The sequence below is a fragment of the Bison bison genome, unplaced genomic scaffold (assembly GCF_000754665.1).
Source record: "Bison bison bison isolate TAMUID 2011002044 unplaced genomic scaffold, Bison_UMD1.0 scf7180017864100, whole genome shotgun sequence".
Taxonomy (NCBI): domain Eukaryota; kingdom Metazoa; phylum Chordata; class Mammalia; order Artiodactyla; family Bovidae; genus Bison; species Bison bison.
The window spans coordinates 249,003-270,372 of record NW_011494672.1 but is presented as its reverse complement, the minus strand read 5'-3'; the positions used below and the strand labels follow the sequence as shown (position 1 = coordinate 270,372).

Sequence of the window (21,370 nt, the reverse complement as noted above, 5' to 3'; positions counted from 1 at the left end):
AAAAAAAACAGTGACTAAAATTATTTCAAACCTCAGACAATTTAGAAGTCACAGGTAGTACTCTTGTGAGCTACCAGTGATGCAAACTTTTTTTGGATCTAAAATAAAAATCATCCATTATGTTTTATTTAGACTCGTGTTAAAATCACTTTGGATTTCAAAAGCAAACTCCATTTGGGCAGCAAGGGTAGGTAATCCAAGCTGCATGAAGAACCTAATTCAGAATTTTCAGTGCATGGCAAAAATATACACAGAGGGAGATCTATGCAGAGAAACTGAAATTTCACTGCACAATGTGGGAGCTTTACAGGAATGCATAGGTAAGAGTTATGACAATCCTATGCTAAGTGGAGTTATGAGATTTCAAGAATGAGAAAGGATAAGCAAACATTTTGCAACTTATTTTTTTAATTTGAAAAGTTCTGTATGATGTAAAATTTGTAAAAATAGAGAAAAAGTTACTCATATATTAACACAATCCTAACACACTTATGAGTTTAGATGATTTCTTATAGTCTTTCTTCATATACATGTTTACATATGTGTAATTATAGTATATATATTTATCTAACATTTTCTCATATATTATCTTTAAATTTTTCCCTATTACTATACAATCTGTCTAACCATCATGTATAAACATTTTAATGTAAAATTTCAAAAGTATTAAAAAGTAGAGCAAATAGTAGAATGAACCCCTACCTGGCCATCAGATGAAACAGTAATTAACTCCTGGCCAATCTTGTTTCCTGTATACTCTTACCTACTTCCTCATCTTTCCCTGCATTATTCTGAAGCAACTTCTAGCATCGTGCCATTCATAGTGTATATAAATATTTACAGTATATAACCCTCACTTTTAATGACCGCAAAACAGTCATTGATCAGAGGAGAGCACAAAACATACTAAATCATTCCTTTATTGCTGAACATTGTTTGCTCTAATTTCTCACTATTATAAATGACATTGTGATTTTTATCTACTTGAATAACTTTTCCTGTAATCTGGATAATCCTTGGTATAGGTTCCCAATAGGAAATCCATAGGTCAAAGCACACAAATACTTTAATGCTTCTCGTTGCATATCTCCAAGTGCATTTTTAACTGTGCTGTACCAATCTATGCTTTTGAACTGTGGTGTTGGGGAAGACTCTTGAGAGTCCCTTGGACTGCAAGGAGATCCAACCAGTCCATTCTGAAGGAGATCAGCCTGGGATTTCTTTGGAAGGAATGATGCTAAAGCTGAAACTCCAGTACTTTGGCCACCTCATGTGAAGAGTTGTCTCATTGGAAAAGACTCTGATGCTGGGGGGGATTGGGGGCAGGAGGAGAAGGGGACAACAGAGGATGAGATGGCTGGATGGTATCACCAACTCAATGGACGTGAGTCTGAGTGAACTCCGGGAGTTGGTGATGGACAGGGAGGCCTGGCGTGCTGCGATTCATGGGGTCGCAGAGTCGGACATGACTGAGCGACTGAACTGAACTGAATCTATGAGAAACGTTCAAGGTACTGCACCCTTATCATCATGAAGGATTACCGTTAAAAAAGATGTTATGGGATAGAAAGAACAGCAGTATTCCTGGTAAGCAAAACAATGAAGGAAAAAGCCTTATTTTGATGCCAAGTAGTATGAAGGTCTGAGAAGGCAATGGCACCCCACTCCAGTACTCTTGTCTGGAAAATCCATGGATGGAGGAGCCTGGCGGGCTGCAGTCCATAGGGTCGCTGGGAGTCAGACACGACTGAGCGACTTCACTTTTACTTTTCACTTTCATTCATTGGAGAAGGAAATGGCAACCCACTCCAGTGTTCTTGCCTGGAGAATCCCGGGGACCGGGGAGCCTGGTGGGCTGCTCTCTATGGGGTCGCACAGAGTTGGACACGACTGAAGTGACTTAGCATCAGCAGCAGCAGTATGAAGGTATTTCAACCGCAAGGCTTTGTCCACGGGACAAACAATAGGTTGGTTTGACTGGATGAAGAGCATCTAAGACACCACACCTGCTTCTTCTTTTCTTATGTCATTTTTGTTCACTTATATCCCTTTTCCATCTCCTTCTCTGATCCTTGAGGGATCTGTCTGGCCAAATTACAAATAATAACAGCTGCCAGAAAATAACAGGCAAGATCGGTGAACATGGGATTTCAGAGCTCCTTCCTCTGTGTCTTCCTTCGAAAAGGAGTTCTGTTATCCAATAATTGGGGTGGGGGTGGGGAGGGGCACAGATAATACATAAAACAAACATGGGAAGCTTTGGGATATGGTGGGAACACAGTAGATTGGAATTCCAGAGGATGAGTTCTAAATCTCCACCTTGTTACCACAGGAGATAGGGCCCAAGGATGGTCATCATTAATTTCTTCTCTGCCCATGCTCACATCCACTCCTCAGACTAAGTGGTAAGAGTCTATTTGCCCTCTCCCTCGAGCTGACCAGAGTGACTTTGTTTAATCAATATGATGCGGAACTTCCAAGACTGCTTCCTCCTGGGATGAGTTGTTCTGGGACAGTCCTTCTTAGAACCCAATGACTAAGTTGTGAAACGCCCAGGCCACATAAGGCGGCCAGGTGGAGGCGCTCTGGTTACAGCTCCAGCTGCACTTGTAGCCACAGCCAGCATCACTGCCAGCCATGTGAGAGCCATCTCCAATGTCCAGCCAAGCCAAGCTTTTAGATGACTCCTGGCTGCAAATGCATGATGAATGACCCGGGTGAACACAGTCAACTCAAAGGACCATAAGAGATAATAACAATTTGGTGTTTCAGCTCAGTTCAGTTCAGTTGCTCAGTCGTGTCTGACTCTTTGCAACCCCATGAATCGCAGCACGCCAGGCCTCCCTGTGCATCACCTACTCCCGGAGTTCACTCAGACTCACGTCCATCGAGTCAGTGATGCCATCCAGCCATCTCATCCTCTGTCGTCCCCTTCTCTTCCTGCCCCCAATCCCTCCCAGCATCAGAGTCTTTTCCAATGAGTCAACTCTTTGCATGAGGTGGCCAAAGTACTGGAGTTTCAGCTTTAGCATCATTCCTTCCAAAGAAATCCCAGGGCTGAACTCCTTCAGAATGGACTGGTTGGACCTCCTTGCAGTCCAAGGGACTCTCAAGAGTCTTCTCCAACACCACAGTTCAAAAGCATCAATTCTTCAGCGCTCAGCCTTCTTCACAGTCCAACTCTCACATCCATACATGACCACTGGAAAAACCATAGCTTTGACTATACGGACCTTTGTTGTTGGCAAAGTAATGTCTCTGCTTTTCAATATGCTGTCTAGGTTGGTCATAACTTTTTTAAGCCACTGCATTTTGGAGTGGTGTATTATGCAATAATAGACAACCAGCACAATTATCAACTAGCTTTTACCTTTGGCAAATCAGTTCACATCTTCGAATCTCACTCTCCTCCTCTGTAAGATAAGGAGATGAGACTAGAAAAACTCAAAGGTCACCTTGAGCTAAAAGATTTTATAACTGTAGTTCTCATCAACATAGCCTCAAGGATAATCAATGGTATATCCATTTTTTAATTAAAGTAACCACGGGAAAGTGAGGTCATTTCAGAGTAAGCCAAATATCATTCTCCTCATGAATAATATTTTCAAGGAGGACCAGGAAAAAAAATACACTAATGAAGAAGAGGATACGTAAAAAAGAAGAGTGCAAGTTCACATTTAAAAAAATAAAATATTACTACTTACTCACTATTATATTTAACACATTTAATAACATAAGTCTTCTTATCAATTCTGTGTTTGGCTTTGAAAACTTGGCCAAATCCACCTGAGCCAATTGGTGTTACTTCTGTGAAATCGTTGAATAACCTTGAGAGATAAAATGCTGCTGTTATTCTGAGTTCAATGTCCTCTGTTCCTCCACTCCGACCCTTCTGCTTTCCCTTAAAGGCGCTAGTGAAATGGACTCTATAACAAACAGGACTCTCCCCTTCTGAGTAAGAAGGATCCATTTCACAGAAACTCTTGAATCACAAAGGATAAGTCTTCCCTCTTCCCATCCCAACATAACAGATCACTCCTGGGAGTCAGTCACCGCCTGGCTGCATGAAAGAATGGTAAAGAATCTTCTATTCCAAGTATAAAACTTTAGAGAAGAGTGCCAGACTGTGTTCCCTGCTACTACCAAGCTGTCATACAAGAAATGAGCCTGTTTATGTTTGCACCTCTCTGGGTTTCCCCTCTCTCCTGCCCCACATTCCATCATTAAGACCTGCCAATTTTCTTTCCAAAACACATCTGCGGGTGTCTGCCCACTTTCCCCCATTGGCGCAAGCTTCCAATAAGACTCCCACCAAACCCTCTTCACAAGACACACCACCTCCTCACCTTCCTCTGCTCCAGTCCACGAGCCTCACAGCAATCAGTGTGATAAATACTAAGTCTGATCACGACTATTGGCCAAACGCTTCCCAAGCCTGCCCCTGCATTCAGCAAAACCCAGAAAACCCTGACATAGGCTACCAGGGGCCACCTGTTTGTCCCCGTCCCCTCTCCGGCTTGTCTGGTGACCCCGGCTCCTTGGTCACTGCCCTCCTGGCACATGGCTTTCTCTCAGTTCCTCGGGTGCTCACATTACCTGTCCCACTTTCGCCTTCCCATGTGCTCCTCTTTCACAGAGTACCAGGGGCTCCCCACCTCCCTGTGCTAACTCATCCCTCAAGCCTCCCCACAACTGTGGCCCAGAGAAAGCCCTGCCTCATCCCTCACCCTAAATTCAAGGGTCCCCAACCACACCATGGCTTTTCCTTTAGACCGCTGGTCACAGTGTGTAATTATCATCCCCACAAAAACTCCAGGAGGACACGGGCTGCTTCTACTGTTCCTGCTATAAATACGATGCCCAGCACAGTGCCAGATATATATTAGGTACTTATTACATACTTGGTCATTCTTTATTATTTCTTGGAGAAGGCAATGGCACCCCACTCCAGTACTCTTGCCTGGAAAATCCCATGGACGGAGGAGCCTGGTAGGCTGCAGTCCATGGGGTCACTAAGAGTCGGACACGACTGAGCGACTTCACTTTATCTTTTCACTTTCGTGCATTAGAGAAGGAAATGGCAACCCACTCCGGTGTTTTGCCTGGAGAATCCCAGGGACGGGGGAGCCTGGTGGGCTGCCGTCTATGGGGTCACACAGAGGCGGACACGACTGAAGTGACTTAGCACAGTATAGCATAGCATTATTATTTCTTAAGTTTGTACTTGATGTTCCTCTGTTGCAAATAGGCCTCCTTTTTAAAAGATACTTTATTTAAGCTCAAACATGCGATCGACCACCAAAGGAACACTTTTCAAAGTGAAATCTGCTATGAAGCTGGAAAATGGAAAACAGATTCAAATGGATCTAATCTGATTCCTGCAGGAGTACTTTTGTTGAAAAAAAATTACTGGTTTACAGAAATATTGGCTTTCAATATTAAAACCTCCCAGAGATGTCAAAGAAACCCACATGAGTACCACACAGACACCACATTCCGTTTGAACACATCTAAAGTGTACTCCTCCATGAGGCAATGATCCTCTGTGGGCCTGATTGAGCTAAAACAAACTGTTCAGGGAGAGATATAACTTAACTTGCCTGATGTTCAACTGTCCCTTAAGAAACTTTTGTCAACTTTTGTACATGTATCCTTAAACAAATTCTTTTTCTTTTTCTTGGTTTTCCCTCTTACCTTTCGTTCACACTATAAATGTTTCCTTCTGTCTTCACAGGAGAGACAAATATAGGCGCCAAACTTCTAAAAGTTAAGAGAAACACATAAATTCAAAACTAAAATCAAGTATAACTTATTAAGAGTGGATTTTATGCTATGCACTAGGCTTTTTTTTTATTATGAGTCAACTATTAGAATAGCAGGGTAGCAAAGGTTCTAACCTTTGTCTTAAGAAACAATGGGGTTCTCTGTGCTCTAACAATTTTTCACTCTTTTCCTGTGTTTTTCAGCCTTAACACATTGATTGCCAGCATGCCGCTAGCCTCTTTTTCTCCCTTTAGACTCAAAACCTTAGGAAATCTGTCTTGTTGAATTCTCATCCTGGTTGTGTTTCCTTTGTCATTTATTCCTTACTGGTGGTAAGCCTCCTACAATTGGAAGTCCAAATGCCACCTAAAACTAAACAAATACAAATTGTTATCTTCCCTCCAGGCTTCCCAGGTGGCGCAGTGGTAAAGAATCCACTTGCCCATGCAGGAGACACAGGGATGAGGGTTTGATCCCTGGGTCAAGAAGATCTCCTGAAGAAGGGCATGGCAACCCAGTCCAGTATTCTTGCCTGGGAATTCCCATGCACAGAGGAGGCTGCTGGGCTACAGTCCAAGGGATTAGACAACAACAATCTTCCCTCCAAGTCTTGGACTCCCTTGACACCATCAGTGCCATGACACTTGCCTGCATCTCATTCACAAGGAACAGTCATTTCCTTTTTCCTTTGCATCTTCTTCACCCAGCTCTTTAACTCTATTCCCTCAAGTCATGTCTACTCTTCTTCTACAGTCTGTCTCACAAATTCTCCTCCTCCCCATCACTGGATCAGTCTGATGGTCTGACCATCTCACACACAGACCTCGCCTCTCTCCATCTGAACACCAGCATCTGGCATCATCTTTCTGCAAGTGTTACCTACTGTTCAGAATGTACTGGTGCCTCATAGTGGCTCCTGCTGCCATCTTACTCCCACTGCTAACTGTATTCACATCCTTGCTTTTCTCTTCCATTCAAGAGGCCAAGTCTTCCTAATTTACAGCACATCTGATCGTTTATTTCTTCCCTGAGTTATGATAACATTTCTACCCTACCTGCTTGTCTGCAAAATAATACACTTCTCTCTCTCTTTTTTTTTTCGGTTGTGCCATGTGGCTTATGGGATCTTAATTCCCCCAACGAGAAATTGTACCTGGCCCTCAGCAGTGAAAGTGCCAAGTCCTAGCCATTTGGTCACCAGGGAATTCACATAATACATTTCTCTTAAGAATACCTCTACAAGAATACCTCTACTTCTTCTGTTAGACTTGTCCAAAAGAATGCACTTAACCAATTACTCAACCAATAGCCCCATAGGCCTTTGTGCCTACAATGTATTGTGTGCATATGTTCAAAGACTTCTCTATGTATTTAAAATTATTTGTTCGTAGATTTCGAGATTTCTGTGAGCCTTAATCATGCTTTGAATTCCTGAAACTCCACTCAAATAAGGGCATACAATACAAATACTGAAGACTTCATAAATAAGATGAATAAACTAGATCTGAAATAAAACTTCATTTCTAAATAAGTCCAATGCATGATGATACTCACCTCTTCACCTTCCTGGAATTATTTCTGGAACCGTCCTATAACAAAAGAAAATGGAAAATAGTTTCAGACGGTTAAGTCAAGTATCCTGCTTCTCTTGGCCATCTTTTCTCCTGTACTTCTAGATGGTTCTCTGACCACATTTCTTTGTCCTTAAGATTAACAACCTCATCAATTTATATGCTCTCAGCAAGCCCTGCTTTCAGTGTACTTGTCTACATCAATGTTCTCATCAATTATAGCAAAGACAGATATGATAAGAAGGTCAAAAAACACAAATTGTAGGGGCCCTGAGATTCAGTGGTTAAGACTCTGCAATTCTATTCCAAAGCAGGGGGCACGGGTTTGATCTCTGGTCAGGAAACCAAGACCCCATATGCTGTGCAGAAAAAAAAAAAAGAACTGCAGGGCATGTTCTACAGAAGCACTGATTCTCCAGGTATAGAATATGGCTTCCCAAATGATCCTCTGGCCAGCAGATCTCAGCAAGAAACTATGCATTACAATTACTCACAGTGCTAGTAAAGAAAACAGATGGGGCCCAGGGATCTAGTTTAAAACATTTTTAGGACAAATCAATAATTTAACATTTAGCCAAAAAAGAGGAGTCTTTGACATATCTCTCAAAAATTAACATAGCTCTTTTTTAAGCATATTCACTTTTATTCTGGTAGGTGTCGTGTTGTTTTAACAATTTTAGTATGTTGACACTGAGTACAAACATCAGACTAAGATTTCTTGAGTTCCTATCACCCACCAGCCTCAGTTTTGCACAGTGACTGCATTATGATTAATTCAGACATTCTGTAAATGGACAATATTTTCTCCAGTCTCTTCTATTACAAACAATTTTGCAAAGAACATGCATATACATGTATCTCTGTGCACACATATATGTGTTTCTCTAAAAGACATATCTAGGTGTAGAACTGGCAATACAGCTGGCACACCCTCAACTCCACCCAAGTTGCTCCCTAAGACAGTCAAGGCCAATTTATACATCAGCCAGCAACATATACTATTGCTGTAACAGCACATAATAGGTACAACAGGAACACAGCTGTGTCAACACTTAGAACAGCCAGACTCAAATTTTGCCAATCGGATGGTTTAAAATGGTATCTAGCTGTTGTTTTCATTTGCTTTCCTGATTATTATGAAGTGAAGCATTCTTTCATATGTCTGTTGCCCCTTTGGGTATCTCTTTTCTAAACTGTTCAGCTCTTTTGTACATTTTTTCTTTTTTACTGAGTTGCTTATCTTTTTCTCATTGATTTGTTTGTAGTTTAAAAAAATATTTATTTGACTATGCCAGGTCTTCGTTGCAGTATGCAGGGTCTTGTTCCCTGACCAGGGATGGAACCTGGGCCCCTTGCATTGAGAGCATGGAGTTTTAGCCACTGCACCAACAGGGATGTCTTTCTAGTTCTTTATAAATATAATATTTTGATAACACTAATCATCACCACAAAAACTATCTGATTTTTAAGTTTAGCTCTGATTTATTAAAACAGAAGCAGAAATCTATGAGTGAACCTTCTAAATACCATCCAATTGATAGAAGAAAAGAAGCCAGATTATAGGAATACATGAAAAATACAAAGGTGAGTAGGGAGAGAAAGATGGGAGTGAAGAGCAGAAAAATTTTGTGAGGAATGGGAGTTAATAAAGAAAGGAGAGAGAAAAGGCTGCAAAATATTTTGATTTAATGAGAGCCCATAAAAAAATTGAAAAATTATGACAGGTACTGGAGGTCACTTTTAAATGGGGAAACACAAAGGAAAATAAGATTAACTAGGAAAGTTAGAGACTAATACTATACCCCTGGAGACACGGAAGAGCTGTTTAATGTGCCACTGTTGTTATCACTTCTTTCTGATGCATTTGTTGAGAAGCCATTTTCAGACGGTGATTCAGAACTACTAAAAGAAAAGAGGACAGCTATTAGTTTATGAATTCTACCTATTTTTTGTTGATCACTAATTGCTTTTTCGAAATTCTCCTTCGACATTAAACATTTCCGTAAATATCCGCTCTTTCAGGCTGCAATCTGAATTTGTTTGTCACACTGGTTTGTCCATACTTACGATGTACTCACTGCTGGAGAGTTTCTTTCGACATCACCACATGCAGCACTGAAACCATCTCTCTGCAAGATTTAAAAGTACAACTAAGTGACTTCTTATAGTAGCTTAGTCTCTGTGAACCAACTCCCACATTTATTTCCCCACATTTACCAAATTCACAGCCATAAAGAATTACAGGATTAATACATTTTTATGGATGTTTGATCTGAATTTAAGAAACATTGAGCTGTCATGAGAACTGTGATCCTTCTGAAGCTTCATGGCCACAGGGCTCATTGGTGGGACACAGCATGAAGGAGTGCTTTTGCTATGTGACTGGCTGTCTTGACATCACCTAAATATCATTTAACTTCAAATCAACTTCAGAGAGAATTTTAAAACATAGAAATCAAATCCCAAGGCAGTACATACCATTGTTTCTGATTCTATCTTTTCATAAGCCAGTTTGGCAGCCAACTGTTTTGCCTCCTGTTTAGTGGAACCCACACCACTACCATATTCTTCTTGTCCAATTTTGCATATATAATGAAATCTAGGAGAAATGATAAAGAGTATTAAACCAAATACCAAAAACCAGTAAACGTAACTCATGTGTTCTCAGAAAAAAAACACACATTAACAAAGGGCTAAATATAACACCAATTTAATAGATTAATAGTTCATATCTTACTTAATTTAAAATTTCAACGAGGGCTTCCCTGCTGGCATTGTGGTAAAGAATTCGCCTGCCAATGCAGGAGAAACATGGGTTCAATCCCTCATCTGGGAAGATCCTACATGTTGTGGAGCCACTAAGCCCATGTGCCACAACTACTGAGTCTGTTCTCTAGAGTCCTGCAGCCACAGCTACAGAGCCCATCTGCCACAGCTACTGAAGCCCACACATCCTAGAGTCCGTACTCTGCAAGTGGAGAAGCCACCACAACGAGAAGCCTGAGCATGGCCACTAGAGCGTAGGCCCTGCTTGCTGCAACTAGAGAAACCCCACGCAGTAATGAAGACCCAGCACAGCCAAAACTAACTAAATAAATAAATAAATATTATATTTAAAAAAGCAAAATAAATATATATATATATATTTTTTTTCAATGAGATGGCTAATCAGTTTACCAGAATAACCAGCATTGGCTAATAGCCCAGCTTCCATTCTCTAGGGAACGTTCTAACTCTTTGCTGCTTCATTGAAAGATGTGGCATTAAGGTACCAAATGGTGATTTTTTTAAATTCCCCAAAAGTCAAAAGACATGGAGGCAGAGAAAGAAGAAAGAGATCTAATGAATTTTTCAGAGATGTTCAACTGCTACGATAAAATCCGTAGAGGCTTCTACAGGAGAATAATAAGGTGACAGTGTTTTGGAGGACATGGGCCAAGTGTATCTAACTTCAGCTCTAACTTTAGCATTTTCTGCGCCCACCCCCCCACCACGCTCATGTACACAAAAACCTAGGCAAATCCTCACAATGCAAAAGCCCCATGCTGAAGTCACTTAATTTTCATATGAGCTACAAGGATGCCTGTAGTTAGGCAAGGAGCCCTGGACAATTATAGAAGAACTATATTTAAGGTGGCAAAGCAACAGACATGGCAACTTATATCATGGAGTTACCACGTAGTGCTACAGAATTGTGGCAGTATTATTCATCGTGGATGGAAACACTCTACCAGTGAGTCTTCCCCACTAGGCTCTGAAGGGAAATTAGGGAGCTGGGCTGAAGGACTCGATTATTTCTGTGGCTCCTGTTTTTCTTCAGCACTCCCTAAACAGTCTTCTTTTCTTTAACAATCAAATGTTAAAGCACTAGGTCAAAGGAATCAAACAGGTGAGCTACGGGAAAATAAAATAGCTCTTAATTTATGGAGACTGACTCACAGAATTCACTTTTGACTCTTTCATTCCAGTGAATCCTATCACATTTTTGTCTTCCTGGTTCTGGCCTAAAAGCCATTGGGGTGAACAGTAAAATTCATAGAACAGTATCCTAAAGTGGGGTGTTTGGACTATTCGCCTTTTAGAATTTTTGTCCTTCTCTCTCATTTAACTGATTGGTTGTAGCTGAGAAACAACCTTCTTCACACTCATTTTCTTTCTGCTTTTCCCAGTTCAAATTCATTCTTCATCCTCATCTCCAAAGTCTTTGCCCACTGGTGAGACGTTCTCATTATCTCTGACTGACCTTCTCATCCATCCCCCTCATCATATCCCTCAAATCCTGGTCTCCTCACCATCCAGGGTGAAAACCCAGTCCTTATTTATTTATTTTGGTTGTGTTGTTTTTTTTTTTTTTGCTTTGTGGGCGTCTCATTGTGGTGGCTTCTCTTGCTGCGGAACACAGGCTCTGGATTGCAGGGTCAGTAGTTTCGGTGCTGGGGCTGAGTTGCTTCATGGCATGTGGGATCTTCCTGGACCAGGGATCAAATCTACCTCTCCTGCATTATTGGTGGGTGGATTCTTAACCGCTGGACTACCAGGGAAGTGTTTTTATTTTTCCTTTTGTCTGCACAGCATACACGATATTCGTTCCCCAACCAGGATTCAAACTCATGCCCCCTGCATTAGAAGCTTAGAGTCTTAACCACTGGACCAGGGTTTCCTAAACCTATGTTTCACCAGGAACTTCCCTAAACCCATTCCTTCTAATACGTAGTACTTGCCTAGAGAGTGACACTATTCAATAAAATCTGAAGGCCAAACATCTCCATTCTGACAAGAGTGGAAAGAGACTCAGTCCACACATGTGGCAGGGCTCTTCTCACACAGCCACTGTGACCTCAGGGATGGGAAGGTCTTCACCACCTGACCTCTCTTAGATTTCCTGCAGACTAAACCACCCAGAGAGATCTCAGAAATAAAGGATTTCCCAGATTTGATCTATTGTGGGATATGGGTGCCCAGACTTCAGCAATGAAGCATTTTAATATTTTCATTACAAAGATGTCAAACTGCAATAAGGTCATAAAAAACCTTCTCTGCATAATGTACCAAAAAAGACAGATATTTTTGGAAAATTAGACATGAAAATAAGGTTGCTCTATTGCTTAGATATAGTGAAACAGAAGGAAAAACAACATCTCACCCTTCGGGCCCATCACCCTTTGATTTACATTCTTCATAAGTTACACATAGGTTTTTCTTCTGGGAGATCGTATTAAGACGGCCTATGTAATTCTCAATGGGTGGTCCTTCTGGAATATTTGTTGTCAGCTGAGATGAAAAACTAACTGACTAAAAGAAAAAAAAACCCATAAGGATAAATTTTAACAAGAAAAGACATTACATATTTTCCTTTTAAAGTTTCAAAAGGGAAAACAAAATAGTCAATTTTCTTGTTTATCTAGGTAAAACTATAAAACTTTCTGATTTGTTGTATCTTTTGTAATCTCAAAGGACAAGATAACACATACTGAAATAAAGTTATATCCTAGATCACAACTTCATAGGAAACAGGAATAAAATACATTACTCCTTCCACTATTATCTGCCCCTTTTAAAATTCCCAATCTGTCAAAATCTTGTCCAAAGTTTTTCTACTTTGTTAACTTTGTCAAAGAATTTTTGGTTTTATTGACCTTCTTTATTATATCTTTGTTTTTTTCACATCAATTTATTCCCTTTTGTTATCACAGTCTTACTTCTGCTTTTTCGTGGGTAAAGGTATTCTATTGTTCTTTTTCTGACTTCATGACTTGGTTTTCTGGCTCATTAACAATTTATAAGTTTTGGGGGTTTTCCTGATTTATTTTGCTCAATTTTGATTAAAAGGGTGACACCTTCTAGTAAAATTTTATATATATATATATATATTTTTTTTTTTTTTGGCTGCACTGTATGGTACTTGGGATCTTAGTTCCCAGACCAGGGATCAAACCTGTGCCCCCTAAGGTGGAAGCCTAGAGTCTTAACCACTGGACCACCAGGAAGATCCCAGTGAGTAAGATTTTTCATGAAAGTATCTTGAATACTGAAATTCTGAAAAATTTTGAAAATTTGAGAATGATCCATTTTTGTCCCACATGCAAAATGACTTCCTGCCTCATTTTACAGATGCTGCTCCAGTGTTGTCTGGTTTTTAATGGTGGTGTGGGCAGCATGATTTTTTTTTCATTTTTATATTTTGTATAAGTTCTTCTGTCTGGATACTTGTAGGATTCTTTCTTCATCCCTAGAGCTCAGTCCTTTCACAAAGGCCAATGTTGTTCTTGGTGGTTCCATATTTTTCAATATCTTATGAGCCGCTGAGTTGTTTCAATCTGCAGGTAGCTCTTTCTTTATTTCATAAAGACTTTCTACTGCTCTTTTCAGAGACAGCTTTTTCTGTACTAGTTACTTACTCTGTTTGCATCTTCAGCAATACCAATTATACATGTTACTTTTGCATCATCTGCCCTCCATATATTAATGTATCATTCTCCTCATGGTTCCTTCCATCTCTTCCCTTTTCCACTGCATTCCCTCAATCAGGTGGAGGGGCTCCTTCCAGAACCTGTTAGCTCATTTCTCACTGTTTCCTTAGAGTATGTCACTGCTGTTGGCACTCTAAATAGGTATCGCCCATCTTGCCCACTCTTTTTGAGGTGGACCTCTTATTCAGGGTTCTATAGAAAAGAGTCCAGGAAAAAGAATGAACTAAACTTTGAAAGCAAAAGAACTTGTGAATGGTTTTATTCTGCATGTGAGTATTTTCTCACAGGACAGGGCAAAATACCATAGATATTTGTGAGTTCCCTATCACAATGGGAAAAAAAAAAGGTAATTACTCACCTTACGGTCTTTATTAATTATTTCCAAAGCTAATTTGGCTGCAGCATTTTTGGCTTCCTTCTTTGATCTACCTTCAGCCTTTGGATATTCTTTATCATCTATTATAACTTGATATGTAAACCTGATTACAATGAAAAATTCAAAGAATATCATAAAATTCATGCATTATTTAACTAGCATTCTAATCATAACTGCCTTCTGTGACTACCTTCGAAAATTTTAACCTGTGTTCCACATAGAATAATCATAAGGAATTTGATTTAGGCCATTCAGGTATGACTAAATCAAATCCCTTACAATTATACAGTGGAAGTGACAAATAGATTCAAGGGGTTAGATCTGATAGACAGAGTGCCTGAAGACCTATGGATGAAGGTTCATAACACTAAACAGGATGCAGTGATCAATACCATCACCAAGAAAAAGAAATGCAAAAAGGCAAAATGGTTGCCTGAGGAGGCCTTACAAACAGCTGAGAAAAGAAGAGAAACAAAAGGCAAAGGAGAAAAAGAACAATACACCCATGTGAATGCAGACTTCCAAAGATTAGCAGGGAGAGAGAAGAAAGCCTTCCTAAGTGATCAAGGCAAAGAAATAGAGGAAACCAACAGAATGGGAAAGACTAGAGATCTCTTCAAGAAAATTAGAGATACCAAGGGAACATTTCATGCAAAGGTGGGCAAAATAAAGGACAGAAATGGTATGGACCTAACTGAAACAGAAGATATTAAGAAGAGGTGGCAAGAATACACAGAAGAACTATACAAAAAAGATCTTTATGACCCAGATAACCACGATGGTGTGATCACTCACCTAGAGCCAGACATTTTGGAGTGTGAAGTCAAGTGGGCCTTAGGAAGCATCACTATGAACAAAGGTAGTAGAGATGATGGAATTCCAGTTGAGCTATTTCAAATCTTAAAAGATGATGCTGTGAAAGTGCTGCACTCAATATGCCAGGAAATCTGGAAAACTCAGCAGTGGCCACAGGACTGGAAAAGGTCATTTATCACTCCAATCCCAAAGAAAGGCAATGCCAAAGAATGTTCAAATTACCGCACAATTGCACTCACTTTACATGCTAGCAAAGTAATGCTCAAAATTCTCCAAGCAAGGCTTCAACAGTACATAAACCAAGAACTTCAAGATGTTCAAGTCGGATTAAGAAAAGGCAGAGGAACCAGAGATCAAATTGCCAACATCCATTGGATCATCGAAAAAGCAAGAGAATTCCAGAAAAACATCTACTTCTGCTTCACTGACTAAACTAAAGCCTTAGACTGTATGGATCACAACAAACTGTGGAAAATTCTTAAAGAGATGGGAATACCAACCACCTTACCTGCCTCCTGAGAAATCTATATGCAGGTCACGAACCAACAGTTAGAACCAGACACGGAACAATGAACTGGTTCCAAATTAGGAAAGGAGTACGTCAAGGCTGTATATTGTCACCCTGCTTATTTAACTTATATGCAGAGTACATCATGCAAAATGCCAGGTTGGATGAAGCACAAGCTGGAATCAAGATTGCCAATAGAAATATGAATAACCTAAGATACACAGATGATACCACCCTTATGGTAGAAAGTGAAGAAAGAGCCTGTTGATGAAGGTGAAAGAGGACAGTGAAAAAGTTGGCTTAAAATTCAACATTCTACTGGTAAATAGATGGAGAAACAATGGAAACAATGACAGACTTTATTTTCTTGGGCTCCCAAATCACTGCGGATGGTGACTGCAGCCATGAAATTAAAAGACACTTGCTCCTTGGAAGAAAATCTATGACCAACCTAGACAGCATATTAAAAAGCACAGACATTACTTTCCTGACAAAGGTTTATGTAGTCAAAGCTATGATTTTTCCAGTAGTCATATATGGATGTGACAGTTGGACCGTAAAGAAGTCTGAGCGCTGAAGAATTGATGCTTTTGAACTGTGGCGTTGGGAAAGACTCTTGAGAGTCCCTTGGACTGCAAGATCAAACCAGTCAATCCTAAGGGAAATCAGTCCTGAATATTCATTGGAGGGACTGATGCTGAAGCTGAAGCTCCAATACTTTGGCCACCTGATACAAAGAGCTGACTTATTAGCAAAGACCCTGATGCTGGGAAAGATTGAAGGCAGGAGGAGAAGGGGATGACACAGAATGAGATGGTTGGATGGTATTACCAATTCGATGGACATGAGTTTGAGCAAACTCTGGGAGACAGTGAAGGACAGGGAAGCCTGGCGTGCTGCAGTCCATGGGGTTGCAAAGAGTCAGCCACGAGTGAGTGACTGAACAACAACCACCACACAGAATTCAAGCAGTCACCCTAAACAGCAAAACAGTACACCATTTTGAAGCATGGAAAGGTTTATACACTGTTTTTTTCTTTGGAGTCCTCTGAAGTTACCACTTTACATCGAAAAGATTCTCATCGTCTTCTCTGGCAGCGTTGCTCTCATGCTAAAGAACTGACTTCAAAATTGTGCCAAAGTTGCTATTCTCCCAGTTTTAATTTTATATGGATATACCCTTTCTTATAGCAACTTACCTAAAATTATGTGGAGGTCCTGTCTTAGCCAGTTCACAATACCTAACTTCTACACCGTTCTTTTGTTGGTATTTATTAAGTTCTTCTATGTAGAAACATGGTGAACGACCAGTGGCCATTTTTTTTCCTCTAGTAACCTACAAAAAAAAGAGAGAATTTTGAAAGAAGTGATATACTCAGAAAATATTTAATTTCCCCAGTTCAGTTTAAGAGATAAAACAGGGTAAGATGACTCTCCTTTATATGACTCATCTCAGCCCCACATAAATCCAGAGAAAACTTTCTTACAAGATCTTTCTTTCTCTCTCGTGGACTACAAAATCAAGTTAATTTCTCCAAGATTTTCTACTTTCAAAACTCAACTGGCCAAAAAAGGATGGAGGTCCTTCTCCTTAACTTTTCTTTCTGCTTCCACTGAGTGTCAAGTGAAGTCTGTCCATCTGCTTAAAAAGATAAAAGCCTGAAGGAGGAGGATTAGAATTATTTTTGTTGAGAATAAAAAGGTTGAGTGTCTATATAAAATTTATGAAATCATGAAGGATTTAGCTGTACGGACAAAGATTCTCCTATGAAACCCCACAAAACTTCATTTGATATTTTCAGAAGTCAGCTTTAGGACAATTTACTTGGCAGACACATTAGGCCCTGGTTTATGGTTCTCACTGGACGAAGATAGTAACAATGATTCAAATTACAAATAAAATCTAAAGAATATAGAATTTAAATATAAGAGCCAAAGCTATAAAACTTTAAAAGTAAATATAAGGGTGAATCTTCACAATCTTAGATTTGGCAGTGGAATCTTAGCTATGACAGCAAAAGCATAGCAACAAAAGAAAACATAAATAAACTGGACCTCATCAAAATTAAAAATATTTGCATATCAAAGGACACTACGAGGAAAATGAAAAGACAGTCTTCAGAAAGGGATTTTTATAAATAATATATCTGATAAAGACCTAATATCCAGAATATATGAAGAACTTTTACAACTCAACAATAAAAAGAGTTAAGAAATTAAAAAATAGGCAAAGGATTGAATAGATATTTCTCCTAAGAAGACATACAAATGGCCAACAAGCACATGAAAAGATGTTTAATATCATTACTTATTAGACAGATACAAATCAAAACCACAACTAGATTCTACTTCACACCCACTGGGCTGGTAATAATAATAATAATATAGAAAATAAATGTATTGGTGAAAATATAGAAAAATTATAAACCTCATATATCTCTGACAGAATGTCAAGTAATGCAGCCTCTATGAAATTTGATGGTTCCTCAAAAAGTTAAACTTAGATTTACCATAAAAGTGAAAGTGAAAGTCACTCAGTCGTTTCTGACTCTTGCGACCCCATACAGTCCATGGAATTCTACAGGCCAGAATACTGGAATGGGTAACCTTTCCCTTCTCCAGCAGATCTTTCCAACCCAGGGATCGAACCCAAGTCTACCGTATTGCAGGCGAATTCTCTTACCAGCTGAGCCACAAATACCACCCATCAATTTCACCCCTTTGGTGTATATCCAAAGAATTGAAAAACAGGTTTTCAAATACTTACACAGGAATATGCAAAACAGCACTAGTCACAATAATCCAAAAGTAGAAACAAATCAAATATATATCAACTGAAGAAAGGTGAACACAATGCTGTACATCTACACATGGAATCTTATCCTTTAAGATATCCTTTAAGCCCCGAAAAGGATAACGTATTGAAACATGCTGTAATGTGGTTAAATGTCAAAACATGCTAAATGAAAGAAGTCAGACGTAAACAGTAACACAGCATATCTATGATTCCATCTACGTGAAACATCCAGAATAAGTAAATCCATAGACAGAAAGTGGACCCTGTTGACCTCTTGTTTCTTATTAGCAAGCTCTTTTGATTTTCCTTCTTCCAAGGTGACAAGTTCTTTCTGACACTCCTTAATCTCCACAGCCTTTAGATGCTGGAGTTTCCCCCAAGACTTGGTCCAAAAACACTATTCTCTTCACTCTATATTTTCTCCTCAAGGAAATTTTTCTCATGGCCATGATTTCACAGATCATCTATTTGTCATTACCTCTGAAATTTATACATAATTTATGAACCTCTTTCTGAGTTTCAGAGCTCTCTATCCAACTTCTCCACTTGGACATCTTAATGGCTTTTAAACTCCAAAAATCTAAAACTGCATTTATAATCTTCTCTCAGACTGGTTTAGAGTTTCCTTCCTCAGAAAATGACTCCCCTGTCCACCCATGTCTGAAAGCCATGAATCTGGGAGGCATCCTGGACATGTCCTTTCCGTGCCTTCTGATCTATACCTAAGCCCTGTCCTCCAAATCCTTTGACTTCTCAGTGATGTCTATAACCACCATCCTGGTTCAAGCCATCACCGTCTCACTCCTGGACTGCTGCAAGAACCTCAGAACCAATTCCTCACGGTTGCTACAATTTCTTCTCTAACCTGCAGCCATCATGATTTTTTAGTAGAACCTCTTTCTCATTGTTGTAAAATAAACATAACATGAAATTTGCCATTTTTAAGTGAACAATTTGTGGGCAAAAGCATTTTCACAATGTTGTAAGCCCACCATCACCATCTATTTCCAAAACTCTTTTCATCTCCCCAAATAGAAAGTCTGTACCCACTAAACAATGACTTCCCATTTCCCTTTCCCCTCAGCCCCTGGTAACCACCATTCCATTTTCTATGCCTATACATTTGCCTATTCCAGGTATCTAGTATTAGTTGAATTATACCATATTTGTCCTCTTGTGTTTTAGCTAATGTCTTCAAGGTTCATCCATGCTGTATGAAGCATATATCACAATTTCCTTCCTTTTTTAAGGCTGAATACTATTCCACTGTATGGATATCCCACATTTTGTTTATCTATTCATCTACTGATGAACACTTGGGTTATTTCAACCTTTCGGCTATTGTGAGTAATGACGATATGAACATTGTTGTACAAAAATCTATTCAAATGCCTACTTTTGAATCTTTTGAGCAGACACCTAGAGGTGGACTTGCTAAATCATATGGTAATTTAGAGTCAACTTTTTCAAGAATTGTCAAATTACTTTCCACAGTGGCTGTACCATTTTACACTTCCATCAGCATGCACGAGGGTTCCAATTTCTCCAAATCCTCACCAACAGTTGTTATTTTCCATTTTTTAAATAGTCGTGTCAGAATCTTTTAAAACCTCACTTCAGTCATGCAGCCTCCACAGGCCATCAGAATTGTTTTTGTCAAGGTTACCCATGGCTCCCCCATCTCTGAAACTAGTCAGCGGTCTGTTCCCAGCCCTTTTCTTCTTGACACATAACTGGCACAAGACATGGTCGCTCCTATGTCCCTCCTTACCCCTTTGCTTAGACACTTAAGACACCATCCTCTCCTGGTTTCCCTCCTTTCTCACAAGCTATTCCTTTTCTGTCTCCTTTCTTGGTTCCTCTTCATCATCCTTTCTTTTAAATACTGCATTGTCTCGGGGTCCAGGTCTCATATCTCCTCTCTGCTCTACTTACACTCACTCCCTGGTGATCCCCTCAAGGCTTAGAGCTTTAAATTCCACCTGCACAGAGATGGTTCTCAAAAGGACGCCTCCCCCACTAACTCCTTCCTGGCTCCCAACTGCTTCTGACCAACAAACTCCCTCCTGAAATGCTCTGGACTCTACCCCCTTAGCTGCTTCTGCCTGGTGAATTCCTGCTTCCTCTAGATCTCAGCTCAAGTATTACTTCCCACACCCCCTGGAAGACATCCTGGTTTGACGCTCTACAGCCCTTGTCTCCTTTATTACAATTGCTAATTTAATTGACTGTCTTCCAAAAGAGACCAAGAGCTACAAGAAGCAACAAAGTCCAGAAGCAACAAACAGGAGAGGATAAGAGATGGCTGGAAGTGCTCCAATGAAGCGAAATAGGTCTATGAGATAGACGGGGCATTAGGAGGTGGGGACAGAGATACGAGGGAGGTGGCTGTAATACAGTGGCAAGGGAAGACCCTTCTTAGGAGGCAACACTGAAATCAAGCCTGGATGATGAGAAAGTCCATCATGCTTAGACAGGGGGAAGTGCATCTCAGGCAGAGGAAACCGTCAGGCAGGCACCAGCATGGCTTTTGGAAGGCTAAGAAAAAGTCAAGGAAACTGCTGCACAGTGAACGAAGGGAAATGGTGGGATTTGAGTCAGAGAGGTAGGCAGGTGCCACAGCACAGAGACCTTGAAGACAAACCTATAGGAAATATTACAACGTGATAAGTACTAGGAAAACTGAAGCAGAGTAGGGGGGACTGTAAGGGAATGGCCGAGTTGCTTTTACATGGAGGTTTTTCAGGGAAGGCTGCTCTCATACTGTTACATTGGAACAAGTACAGGGTAAAGCAAGCGACTGGCCTATACAGGTCTCTGGGAAGAGCTTTCCAGGAAGAAACAGGCAGTGCAAAAGCCCATAGGCAGGGGCAGTGCTTGGCAGTGCTCCAAGAACCGAAAGGCGGCCTGTGTGGTCGGAAAGGAGGGCCCAGGGGCCCATGCCTGTAGGCCAGCAACCTTCTAGAGGGTTCTAATGAGATGGAAAGTTATTGAAGAATGGGGGATAGGGTGGGGATTGAGGGTTCCCTGCTCTGCCTGGGACCTGGGGTTGCTACGGTGCGAGAAGCT

General features: G+C 40.3%; 1 protein-coding gene across 1 annotated transcript in view; it reads right to left on the bottom strand.

Annotated features, from left to right (window-relative positions):
* The window catches only part of EIF2AK2 (eukaryotic translation initiation factor 2-alpha kinase 2), a 30,575-nt gene that overhangs the window by 8,744 nt on the left and 461 nt on the right, over positions 1 to 21,370 (bottom strand). Inside the window, exons 2-10 of the mRNA XM_010838606.1 lie at positions 16,704 to 16,840; positions 14,163 to 14,283; positions 12,478 to 12,626; positions 9,813 to 9,933; positions 9,402 to 9,463; positions 9,137 to 9,236; positions 7,318 to 7,352; positions 5,695 to 5,760; positions 3,705 to 3,827 (exon numbers count right to left, since the gene is read on the bottom strand). Of these exons, the coding sequence (XP_010836908.1) occupies positions 3,705 to 3,827; positions 5,695 to 5,760; positions 7,318 to 7,352; positions 9,137 to 9,236; positions 9,402 to 9,463; positions 9,813 to 9,933; positions 12,478 to 12,626; positions 14,163 to 14,283; positions 16,704 to 16,822 (896 nt within the window). The 5' untranslated portion in view covers positions 16,823 to 16,840. The remainder of the gene's footprint in view (positions 1 to 3,704; positions 3,828 to 5,694; positions 5,761 to 7,317; positions 7,353 to 9,136; positions 9,237 to 9,401; positions 9,464 to 9,812; positions 9,934 to 12,477; positions 12,627 to 14,162; positions 14,284 to 16,703; positions 16,841 to 21,370) is intronic.